The 13,665-nt window shown below is 36.0% G+C and overlaps 1 protein-coding gene across 2 annotated transcripts in view; it reads right to left on the bottom strand.

The window, feature by feature from the left end:
* The window catches only part of LOC134741412 (paired box protein Pax-6-like), a 53,137-nt gene that overhangs the window by 13,030 nt on the left and 26,442 nt on the right, over positions 1 to 13,665 (bottom strand). For both annotated transcript variants that reach the window (XM_063674181.1, XM_063674183.1), the window contains exon 3: positions 2,049 to 2,189. In XM_063674181.1, coding sequence (XP_063530251.1) covers positions 2,049 to 2,189 — 141 coding nt within the window. The remainder of the gene's footprint in view (positions 1 to 2,048; positions 2,190 to 13,665) is intronic.

Genomic DNA, 13,665 nt, shown 5'->3' with positions numbered 1-13,665 from the left:
TTTATATAAATAAAATATTTAAGTATATAGACTGTTGATAAGGTCATAGTTGTCCTTTTAAAGAGCGAGATTACGAAGTAATGAGAGTAAAACGGTTTGTTTACATTGTTCGCAAGTTCTATTGACGACGACTTTAGACATCCAATGGTTATCTAATGGATATCCCAAAACGTCACAATAGGTAATTGTAGCGTGAAATGACAGTTGGTTTCTCGAATCCAACTGCAAAAGATAACTAGTTGAGAACTAAACTTATATTAGATCTCGTATTGTTCTCGTATCTAGCAATTATCACGTTGTTAGAATTGACCGGTTAATAGTTAACATTGTTTACGATTAAATAAATCGAATATATAAATAAATATTATAGGACATTCTTACACACATTGACTAAGTGCCACGGTAAGCCCAAGGAGGCTTGTGTTATGGGTACTCAGACAACGATATATATATAAATACTTAAATACATAGAACACACCCATGACTCAGGAACAAATATCTGTGCTCATCACACAAATAAATGCCCTTACTGGGATTCGAACTCAGGACCATCGGCTTCACAGGCGGGCCACTAGGTCACTACCCACTAGGCCAGAGCCAGACCGGTCGTCAAAATATAATTTGTTTTGGGTAAAGGTACACGGGAATCGAACTGTTTTGTCAATAATTGTAATTATTTGAATAAAACAAGCTGTCATTATACATTGCACAATATATCATCATTTTGAACATTCTGTCATGGCGACGGCGTTGATTTGACTGAGATTCGGTCAATTTACAGCCGCGAGGTGAGGTACGCCATTCTGTACTAACCTAGATCTATGCTCTCCAAAACATGTCATGCGACGCCTAAATTACGTAAGTGACCATAATATTCATTTTCACCTTTCATGCTCGTAAAGTTCATGAACGAAAAATATATAGAAGTTTGACGAGATTTTTTTTTCTCCTATTTGGATTGGAAAGAGCTCGTGATTCTGAATGGAAATATATAAAAAAAAACATATTTGAAAAAAGTGGTGTGTAAAAGGGTCCCATTCAATATTAGGTACCATAATTCTTTTTAGTTCAAATTTACTCGGCTTATTAACATAAGCCTAACATAACTTAACAGTAAAATTTTACAAGTGCGTAATATTGAAGTTCGCAGTAAGAATTAATGCAAGTATGTGCTGAATGCAGCGCAGACGCAGACGCGTGATCGCTCTCGGCGTTCATAATGTGCACGGGAATTCCATGCCAGTGCCAAATCATCGTCATTTGTTACTAGAACTTATCATTGCGTTGCGTTTGACTTAATAACAATCGTATACTGCGTGCGGGAAGTCCGAGATTAACCCAAGCAATCTTGAGTTGGTTTCAGTGTTATTTAGTTACCTAATTTGATTGAGGAATTGTTGTTATAAGTGATCAGTTTTATTATAAAATGGTTGTGTAAGTAAAAGTGTCGGCTGTTAAAATCACTAATAACAACTTCGACTTACCATTTTCATATTAAAATTATATCGGCCGCTTTAGTACATGATTTATATAGAGATGCACTAGTGTGTGTAACCGTTTTGATCTAAATATTTTAAAATATCTCACGAAAGTTTAATTTTGGCGATATGTTCTAGCAGTAATATAAAACAAGTGTTTACGGCTCATGAGTGAACAAAAGGTTGAGCGTGAATATTTCATTTATCATATAGTATGCGTGTCTTTCAATTGCTATGTTGAAGTTAGAATATAATATGTTTGGTGCAGTGCAATATTGTGGTGTCGTAACTAAACGACACATTATTCCAATCCGTCTGATGCGCGTTGATATCTTTTCTTCGCTGGTTGATTTGTATTCTATACTTAGTATACTAAAAAAAAAAATTTTGCTTTTTAATTAAATAAATAAATTTGAATATTATAAAATTATAAATAAATATTTAATTATTTACTCTTTATTAATAATAAATGCTACAAATAGCTGTCAATTTTACAAAAATTTCAAAAGGAAATATATTTTGAGAAATATTAGGCTAGTAGCACAGCACTTTATTATCAAAAAATCTTACCTTCAGAGATGAGCCGCTCCCGAATCTCCCAAGCGAAGATGGTGGGGTTTTCCCGCTTATACTGTTCTATCTTAGAGACGACGGCCGGCGTGGCCACCTTTGGCTTGCTTCCTCCAATAAGCCCAGGTGGTCGAAGGGTTCCTAAAAGAGGAAAAAGAATATGAAATTTATAAATCTCCTCAAATACTAAACTTCTATCTATCATTTTTACCCCGGGTGAGAATACTGGAACAATGTGTAATTAAAACATACTTTTACTCTTATACTTAATAAGCTTTCATTACAATATCAACGACTCGGTTGCATGACTTGTAGGGATATAAAAAAAATCTGATTTCAGACGGAGATTACAATGAAGTGGCGGCATTTAATCGATTCATTGAACACCGTCACCTGTACTTGACGAGCGGAAAATAAACCAGCGTTGCACAAATGAAAATACCAAAAATAGCAACACGATGCCTATAGAGGCAATTGCATCGAGCGCCAAACGTGAGGAAACGCGGCTCACGGCAGTACGACCATTTCTACTCAATTACAACGCAAAATCAATACTTTGAAAATCAGCCATATTGCTTAGGAATATGATTCGAAATTCAGTTTGCTGTTGACATTAATATTTGCGCTATTATGTTCGAAAGGAAGGTGGTCGCGGGTTGTTAAAAACATGGATAATCGAGCACAGTGGCAACGCCGTGGAATAACAACTAACCATCAAATTAATATTAATTACAGAATCAATGACATCCATGCAAGCGCACGTGAGTTCTTATTTTATAATTGGTCGCCACTCATTTGTACAGACAGAGCACAATTATTAAGAAAAATCGTCCAGGAGAATGTTTTCTTAAGCCCCATTTAGACTGTTCAACATCTTGCATGCGATTTTTGTTACATTGCGGTATGATCGACCGACTGAATTCATTGGACTCTGTAGTTGGCAAATGTATCGAATACAAGTTCTTGAACCGTCGAAATGAGACTTTGTTTAACAGTTAACAAGTTAAATCTATAAGTAAATATTGTATATATTGAAACAGCTAAATTAATTTAACGTTCGTTAATTTCTTAAACCAAACATGTTCAATAATTTATGCTAAACTAACACTGCTAACGAAATTCGGACTTCAACAGCATCCTAACAAATTGAATACAATGTGATTAATGAATTAATTAAGGCCTTTTTAAATGCCTCAGGCGCGGGAGTAAAAAGAAATGTGTCGGTGTGATATTAACACCCGATAATATATTAGCGTTGTGCATGAAAAATATTTTATCCTGTTAAGGAATGGTAAAAACGAATTTGTGATATTAAATTTAGAAAATCCAATTGTTTCGCCCGTTCAAAATTCAGAGGACAACGATTGTTATATGATGTGAAGGCCTAGGCAAAAAGTAATAACAAAGCCTAAATCAGTTAGATAATGGATGAGTGCGTGCTCCAGAACAATTAGGTAAAAACGCTGGCGACGCATTCCGGCCGGGCGGGCGTTAGCGCAGCGTTTTTACTAGCGCCCGCGCCTTCGCCGCCGCCGTCCATACCGATACACGCTGAATTATTCATTGCATTATTTATATTCACATTTTTGTCAACGCCATTCGCGATAAATTCATTCGGGTCTTTATGTCTTGATAAAACTAAAGCTTACGACCAAAAATGGGATCGCGTTGCAAGAAACAACGCGCCAAGTTAACACCATAAAGTGCTTGCTTTGACGCAATTACATTTATTTAAGTGCATAACCATATTGCTTATGGTACAAAAAATGTACGCCTACATGTCGATCACATAATACAGTGAAACCTGGATAAGTGGGACATCAAGGGGCAAGCAAATATGTCTCACTTCAAGAAGTATTCCACTTACCCAGGAGGGTCTCAGTTAGCCAGGTATAAATACATTTCTGTGTCATTTACAGAGGGTTCCATTAATAGACTTGAGACTAGAGGTTATTTCAGTTATAGAGGTTGTTAATAAGGTATTTTGTAAACATTTTGTATGAGTTGTAGACTTAAACAATAAAAAAGTCCATCTTTTATTTACTTAATCCATCTTTCAAAACATTGTTTTTTTTAAGTATGTTTATTTTTTTTTTTCGATATTATTTATTTCGATAAATTTTGTCACATTTGATACGAACTTCATTGCATATTACCATTTTAATAAATGGTATTTTTTTTTGTCTTACGTATCAAGATTTTAGCTTACTTTTCAAAAGTTTTAACTACTAAATAAAACTTGAAGACGTTTAGTTAGACACAATCTACCAAATGCGGAATCTGTGGGCAGACTAAGAATTAGTAAAAAAAAAGAAAATTGAACTGCACTCCTGCAGTCCGAGTTAGAGAGGTCATCGATTGACGTTATCTCAGATACAGAGGTTAGTCCTATAACATTCTAATATAACCAATTGGACACAAATATTATTTCAAGCATAGTCTCAGTAAAAGAGGACATTACACTCTCTGTCTCAATTATAGAGGTAAATGTGACTATAAAATCGAAAGTGCTAATCCCAGTTATAGAGGTTTGTTTTGTCTCACTAACAGAGGTACAGTAGAGGCAAAAAATCTATCATACTGCTATTTTTTGCAGGCATTCACTCGAACAATCATGAAATTAGACTATATACATATATATCATGTTAACAATGATTGTATCATCATCACGACCATATATAATATACTTACGTCCCACTGCACGTGGCAACGTGGGCAACCACGTTAGCAGAATGCGGATTGGGAACTTCACACACCCCAATTAATGTATGTTATAAAACTTATAAATATTGTATTTCTTTAAAAAAAACACTCAAACTCGAAACTTATCAACAATAAAACCTAGAAGGATCGATTTTTCTGCCTCGTTACCCAGAATCGCCAGTTAAATTGCATCATTACTTTAAAATTTAGTACCCACCGGGCTACCGCTAAAACTCGGGCAAACTAATTATTTACAAAATGAACCCTAGGTTAATCGAATTGTCGTTTTCATACGCCCCTAATCCCTATATTGTAAATTTTATCGAAATCGCTGAAGCCGTTTTTGAGAAATTATTAAAAAATATATGCAAATGTATCTGAAAAAATATGATAGATTATTTTCCGCTACTGTAATTCAGTGTTAAAGTATCGGAACCGCACCGTGAGTCCCACCAGATATAGAGGTTTCCCACTTATCCAGGTCCCACATAACCAAGTTTCACTGTATATGCCATACCTCTAATTTTGTTTAGACCGGTGTAAGTGGACTTCGGGGTCACGTTAGGGTGCTATTACTGTGTAAATAATTTATAAAAATCGCGTGTAAAGTTAAGATTAAATAGAGTAAACGTGTTTGCTTGATTATTTCAGTCAAGATTTAGAACAGCCTGTAATATATTCATAACTTCATTATTATGTAGATCGCATATGTGAAACAATTTTGTTAATCTAGATTTTTATATCGATTGTTTGCGAACGATGCTATTAAGCTTAGAAATAAATTAAAAGTGGAAAAATTCAATGTCTTGGGCGGGACTTGAACCCACGAGCACTGGATCACTAGTACAGAGTTCTACCATCTGAGCCACCAAGACGGTACCCAATGCAGCGAATAATATAATCGTACATGTAAATGCTTTTTCCCCTCACTAGCTCGGAAAGTTGTCTTTTATCCTTCAATACAAGCGGGGAAAAACGCGTTCGTTTTATCCACTAGTGGGGAAAGTAATTTGACCTTGGAAGGGGCGTTAAGTAGCTTGACAGATAACAAAACGTAAATCGTTTATGATAATGATTCGTTCGATATTAATTATCATTAAATAAATGGTTTGAGAATCTAATGAAAAATACCAAATTTAGCTTTATTTAATGATTTTAAGTCATAAACCTTAAAATTCCATAAGAAACGTTTGTTTTTTTATAATGATGTTAAATATAATTCTGAACGCACAAGTTGAGTCGATGCAATTTCAAAACGCATCGTTGACATTTCATACGTCAGAAATGTCAACAATTTTTTTACTAAAAAACTTTTCTCACCGACTCGCGTAAAAATACACAACTTCCAGAGTTTTCTGTTATAATATCGTAAAGAAATGAGTGATTCCAGTGATGAAGATGATCTAACGCCTGTGGATGTTGCATTTTCCTCGCTATAGTGAGGTGAAAAGTTTTGTGTTATACACGGGTGCAAATGTATTTTACTTCTCGTGTGTTGAAACACTCGCGGGTAAAATACAACTTTGCACCCTTGTATAACAAATAACTATATTCATAATAGTTCTATGACATTCCAACAAAAGCCACTAGCCTTTCACTATCCCGTGTTTCATCCATCATGCCGTGGCCACTGGCGAGCTTACGCTTGAGATACACTAGTCTAGTACGGTCAGCTGCAGAGAAAAAGTGCCATACAAACTTCTATGCAGAGGGGGTACCTAAGTGCGTTCTCTTATTATTATAGGTCACACGTTTAACTAAGGTGGTTCGTAAGTAGTTATTATGGTCAGCTACGGACTTGTTGAAGGCTTGGCGGCATGAAGCTGATTTGTATTTTGTAAGTAAAAATGTTTTAGAAAATAGTTTTATTATGCTGCCGTTTATTAGAAAATTACTGCGTAACTTCTTTACAAACCACCCGAGATAATTTTGATAATTGTTGTTACTCCTGAATTGATCGCTCGCCGAGCTCAATATGCGTGAGGAATAAAGAGCCTGAAAGCCATCGCCACCCGCAGCCAACAACCTCTGTTGATTGATAGGTAAATTGCGGGAGGCCGGCACAGTGATCATTTCGCGATAATTAAATCGGCCAGGAACGTAATCGCATGACCGAGGGCAATTACGCGCTGCCTAGACAGCGGCGGATCGTGTGAGGTACCGGCAGCTCTAGTTATTCCAATGATGCGAAGTTGAACGATTGAAATATTGCTGATAATATGGCCCGAAAATATGGTAGATGATGTGTTTCGCAAGCTCAAGCGCGACCAATTAAAATGGCTCCTCTACACACGATGGCCCAGCGTAGGATAGTCCGAGGGACGCATTTATGCGTTAGAGGGAGCAAGTGATATTGCTATCTCATTCCACCGCATAGCTGCGTCCCTTAAGGTGACTGTCCAATTGTAACTGCCGCTGCACTGCAGTTGCGACGTTACGCGGTGCCGCACTACTGTAGCAGCACGACTGCGGCTGTTGCGGCGTGCAGTCGCGACAGCGTTCGTTGATGGCTTGTCAATGTCAAGTCATATAATGTCATACGTACAAATAAAATACTAATTTACTTTTGTATTTTTTACGTGAAGAAGCGAGTGACGATAATGCTACATGCTACATGAAAAAGAAGACCAGTTTGCCTTTCTACAATAGTCAGAGTCCGACGAAGGCAGCTACGCAATATTAATAAAAAATCTGATATTTAATGGTGATCCTTTATTCAGATAATATTGCCGATTAAATGAAAAGCAATTCAACATTGAATGAGACTTAATAATTGACGAAATACAATCAAATTACTCAAATAAAATTAATGCAGAGGAAAAATTATTCTTAACATTAAGGTAAGTTCACAATGTGAAATTTTCTTCCCCATCCTCTTGCCTAAATGCGTGACCACCGCACACAGCAATCCGACGGAAACGGGACTCATGGAGTTCGTGATATATACGGAGGGAGTGCGCACTTGATCCACCTGCATCACGTATAGGTACTCGGCCGTCAGAAACGTGCGGCTGGATTTAGAAGTCTGTAATAAACGTCCCCTCAAAACCATGCCAGGTAGGCTCTTTTAGCAGGCCTTTTATTGATTTCTGCAAAGTGATTCGTGGGTTCTGGAGATGACGATGCGACACGTAAGAATAAAATTATCCAATGGTGGGCAGGCAGTCGTTCGGTGTTACCAAAATATTACAGATTTATCTTTCTAAGTATCCATATTAAGCCAATTTTACTTTCCTTAGGTACCAAACAGTGAAGTATGATGAATAAAATAATTTGTAATTTACACTTCATATTGTCCAGTTGCAGGTGTGAATGGGCGACGGCACTCTATGATATGACCGCACCATCCATATAAAACTTGACGGGCGAGACAAGAAATCCTTTATGAAGAAAGATATTTCCCTCGCCTTGGCCGATAGAAAGAACTTTTAATAAATTAATTTGAATAATAAATGGTTTCCTCGTGTTGGTGTGAAGAATTACGTGTTGCACTGTAACACAGTTTGTTTAACCCTCATGCCTTGAGACCTCCGCAACTGTCAATATTCTAAATTTTAAACCATTCGCTTCTCTCGTGGTTCAATTTTGTATCGTTTCGTATGTTTGGATATCAATATGTTACCATGAGGTATTAAATAACATCTTTGCCCCTTGTAATAAAAATAAATGATTGCTTCTTTTATTTAGCTCAGGAATGGCTTTGCAATGACAAAATGAGAAATTGTCACCATAAACGACATTATATAATATGATATATTACAATACAATTACAGTTGCCAGGAATATTCGGCAACTATTCGGTATTTGGCCACTTTGCCGGATATTCGGTATTCTATTTGCCTCTCTATCGCTCGTGCCCTGTCGAGCTTATAGCTATCCTCGCAAAACTACGAAAAAATAAAAGAACAGTTTATTTAATGAATCTATAAATAATATCGTCGTATTATTTGAATCCCTAAATCAATAATCTCAAAATACGCTAAATTTGTGAAAGCTGATTCCACAAATCTGCCTTAAGTTATATACCTTATTTTTATTGGATGTATATAATGTACAAATTTCTAGAGAAGGCGGAGAATGTAAAGTTATAGCAAGAATAGTGCCTGGGCGTGGGCATAGATTTAATAATAAACTATATAATTATTTTCTGGATCAACAAGAGTAGAACCTAAATCAACTTCAACTGAATGCTACTAAACAAAGCCCTCAATGTCAACCTTACGTGCAGAACATGTTGAACATATAATGTATACACTTTTTTGGGAAACAGGTTTTTCGTAAATTAATAAAAAAGTAAAAAATAAGACGTTTTATTTTTCACAACTCTTTATTAACTTTAGTTTTGTCCGCCATGATCGTGATATCAGCAGCTTGAGCCTTGAACTGCAACTTGTAGGTACCTGGAAATTAGAAATTATCTTTTCAGTTTCATGTTGTATTTTGAATATAACTATGTATTTTTGTATGTATATGATTTATTGCTTGCAAGTTACATATATGTATGTCTGTTTGTTGAATTTAACTTTTGTGTTAAACGGTTTGTCTTTAGATATTCTGGCCACATCATCACAGAAAATAAATAGGTAATAGTGACCCGACTACCAAAATGGACTTTTAAATATTCGTAGTTAAATCATATTAATTTTATACTTACATCGACGTGATCCTCACAGCAATATTGTGTGTAACACTTGAAGTATTCCATTCCACATTTACTTCACGACAACACCGTCTTTCACGTAGGTCTTCGCGGACTATAATTTTTGTAAATCATTCCCACAAGTGGAAACAAGGTTTTTGATATATTAAGCAATCAAAATCTACTGTTTAGGTATTAAAAATTATAAATCAAATCGTAAGAAACTAGCGGTTTAACTGATTTTTTTTATTATGACAATTGATGACAATGACATCTTTGACAATTACGTGAGTGACGGATTTATTTACTATGGTTCGATAACTTTTACTATACGATGACATTATTATATTCAGCCTCGCGAGAAGGTCAAAGGTTTGTTGAAATATCTTCAATCCTCGATTATTATATCGCAGCAAATGTCGGAAACTGTTTAAAAACCTAATATCTCGAAATGGTTTTCGAAATAGAACATTAAAAAAAATTAACAATCCTAATTAGAGATTGGATTTTGCAAGTAGTGAGTGAGAAGTGCGACTGTGTGCACGTTTTCCCCCGCAAAAAATGGCAGAACGATTTGTACGGTAAGATATCGCTTGGGCTCCTCCCTTCCGACGTGTCGGAAGCCGGTGTTGCTCGAAGGGTTTGCCAGACTATAGTTAACTTCCGAATTTGACACTCTCTTTTTCGGACCTATCATTCTAGTTTCCTAACTGGCTCTGTGATACTCGTATGGCTCAATATAGATTAGCAAAAAAGTTTACAGTAGTACTACAGTCGCCATCAGATATGTCGGAGCGACCGAGGTGCTAAATATATCTGAACATGCACTCTAGCGCCTTGACAATAAAGGCGTGTTCAGATATCTGTGAGCTCCTTGGCCGCCCCGATATATCTGCTATATATGGCGACGGTACCATCGGGGTTGTTTATCCGTGGGTGTAATAACTCCTTAGAACGTAGTGGTTATATCCTCTTTGCTTAAAACTACTAATATCTGTGATCAAAGACAATTCAGTGCAGGTGACAGATTTGACGTGCGGTCTGCAGCCGCAGTTGCAATAATACACCAAATACGCAAAAATGGCCATGCTACGTGCAGTCGGTCTCGTCATTCATTTTACTATGGAAATTGACAATAACACCGACGTGTCGGAGCAGTAGTGCAGCTGCGGTCGGGAAAACGTTAAAATCACCATATTACGTGCAGTCGATATCGTCATTCATTTTACTATGGAAATTGACAATAACACCGACGCGTTTGGGCCGCCGCAGTAGTGTCGGAGCAGCAGTGCAGCTGCGGTTGGAAACGGACAGTCACCTTTTGACTGGCCTACGCTGGGCCATCGTGTAAAAGAGGAGTCAAAATGTGGAGTTGCGCGCCACAACGCAAATGACGCTAGGTGATCTAGTCTACCTATAGTTAATAGTTCAGCAGGGTGCAGCAGTATTTTTTTGTTCAATTCGTTAGTTGAAGTTTGAAAGTAAAGCCTAATGTAAAATTCATTTAGTGTAAAATTGCAGTTGCAATCAGCGGTCGTCCACTCTAACTGAATAGTTTAACCCTTTTTTAATAAACCTAATGGGATGGGCGAGTTACCCGTGATTACCTTCAATTCCCATTCAAGGAAAAGTGCCTACCTACTTATTCGTTTTGAGTTTTAAATGTAGATTTATTAACACATTTTTATTATATTATATTAACTGGAACTATCGTCGTTACTTCTTATAGTAATACCTTGGCAAAAACGATGTACTTTTCGAAGAAAAGGTACACTTTTTTTAATATGAAAATATTTGAGCATTTTTTTTTTCGAAATAATTCTTTATAGCACAGCATAAGAAATAATGCAACCATATCATAGAAGTCGTTTGGAATACAGCCCTGAAATTGTTGCTAAATGTATATTATTTGCGTGAAATGCGTGCGCGTGTGTAGAGCGATCTTGCGCTTATCATAATTAGCTGCTTTAATAATAGTACATACAACTCGCACTAGTAAGTGATGAGTATTAAGTTATCATGAACAGGAATTCAAAAAAAATAATACCTAGTTATATAAGTAACGTGGTAACGCGGCTAGTGTGATGGGCACCTTTGCGCCGGGGACAACTCGTGGGGGACTTTTTGACTAGGCTTATGTTTAGTCTTAAGTTTTTTTTTTTTGTTTTTTTCAATATTATAAATTTATTTGGAGAATAAGTAATAGATGTTAATTTAACAGGTAAAGTTAAACCTAGAAATAAAATAAAACACACAAGCTATAAAATATACTTACCTACAAAAAACGAAAGCAATTACAAAGAAAATACCCCTTCCCCTTAAGTTTATTGAATTGTTTTTGTATTGACTTGTTATATAAGTTGAGTATTTATGGAAAAATGTATTAGCGTTTTTGGGCGAAAAAGCGTATGTAGTACCGACAGACAAAACTTGCTATACCAAAAACAAGAAGAGGATACTTAGTTAATAAGTTTTATCCCCGTGAACCCCATATAGGGGACGATGGGTACGGTTTTGTAGCAATAAAAATGTTCCAAATTAATAAACAGATTTCAATATGCTGGATTTTAACAAGTTATTAAGAAATTCCCGACATTTTTGTTTTGAGACGTCTATTTGATAGGGGATTTAAGATAATATTGTGTTTTCTTCGTTTAAACCACAGATAAATGGTTTTAGACGACTGTAGGAATATTTAATATACGTTTACATTGTTTTTTAAAGCAACTTCTCAACTATAAAATAGCAAAAATAATATTATTATTTCTGCTACAACCGTACCCCATCCCCTGATTTGTCAATAAAAAGGAACTACGTCTGAAATAAAACAGCCTATACAAAAACTAATAACTGATAAATCTTCGTGAAATTATATCGTAATATGTTTTAATAATTAAGATATTTTAAAATCGACCGAAAGAACCTACTTTTGATGCAATAAATAAAATGTACCCATCTGCACTACCGATAATCATGTTGATGGTTCCGTTCCTCTTTCCCCTTGAAACCCTCACTCTCCTGTAGATTAGTTTCGGAAATAATCGAGCTGTTTCAACCATACCCCGTTACAACCGTACCCATCGTCACCTAAAGCAAACTTTAACCAATAGTAAACTACAAAACAATGGCTTTATTCGAATATTTTAAAATAATACTTATTTTTCAAATACATTCGATTATTGTCTAACAACAATATGTTAGTATCTGCCTAGTGTCTTGTCTTAGTATTAATAAAAAAAATGTTATTCTCGATCGATATTTGTAGATTTATTACTGCGATTTCGTTATATTATGGAACAAAGTTTTGTTTATGTTACTGTGAATAGGTCGTTTCTTTCTCCATTACTCCCTTGTAAAGTTCCCTTTTCATATAATAATAGATTATTCTAACGTTTTAAATTCTTTTACCTAACTCCTACTCCTGGTTACATGAATGAACATTATTTTTACCTTAATTGATTAATAAAAATATGTAAAAGTTTATGAAATCTGTCACTCCATTCGTTTAACTTCATAAGTCGTATATAGTATTTTACTTTTCTCATAGCCTTAAATTACATACATACAGAAATTGAGTCTTCTTTTTGTAAATTAACTCTAAGGTCCTCATGGGAGGCAAGAGGCAATAAAAAATGTGTGTTCAGCATTTTTAGCCCCGCGCTAAACGAAAACAGGTCCCGCCCGAATTCTTACGGTCACTGATATCCCGATAAAAACACGTTGTTTTTACTACTTACTAATTAGTACACAACGTATTGCTTGTGTAATAATTGAAACCATATTAATGGATATCATTGCGTACTTATGCCCATAAAACAACACATTAACGAAGTGTCAAAACAAAACTCCGTGGTTATTATCGGCTTAAAGGCCTTTTTGCTGCCAAACAAAGCCGAACAATTAATCATCACCGTACCGGTAAGGAAGTGAGAGTCTTAAAGGGCACAATACACTCCCAAAACGCTTAATAAATTTCCACACAAGAGTCGTTTATGGGCGCCCGAAGTCATTACACGGTGCCCCATAAAGGACAAGATGATTGTGAGTGACAGAAAGGGCCCGAATCGAGGTAATTAAATTTGTATTAAAAAGTGGCCGCTTAACTGGCGCTAGCGCGTTTTGCCGCGTCACGGCGCTAATAGATCAAAATATTTCAGCGAAGTGGCTAGGAGGCCGATTCTGAATTTGAGGTTTTGATCACGTATTGATACGAGCTTGGCGATCGGTAGTGCTGATTAGAGTGCGCGAAATGCTATCAGAACTGTAACATCTCGC

This window comes from Cydia strobilella, chromosome 5, assembly GCF_947568885.1.
Source record: "Cydia strobilella chromosome 5, ilCydStro3.1, whole genome shotgun sequence".
NCBI classification, from domain to species: domain Eukaryota; kingdom Metazoa; phylum Arthropoda; class Insecta; order Lepidoptera; family Tortricidae; genus Cydia; species Cydia strobilella.
This window is presented reverse-complemented; position numbering and strand designations above follow the sequence as displayed.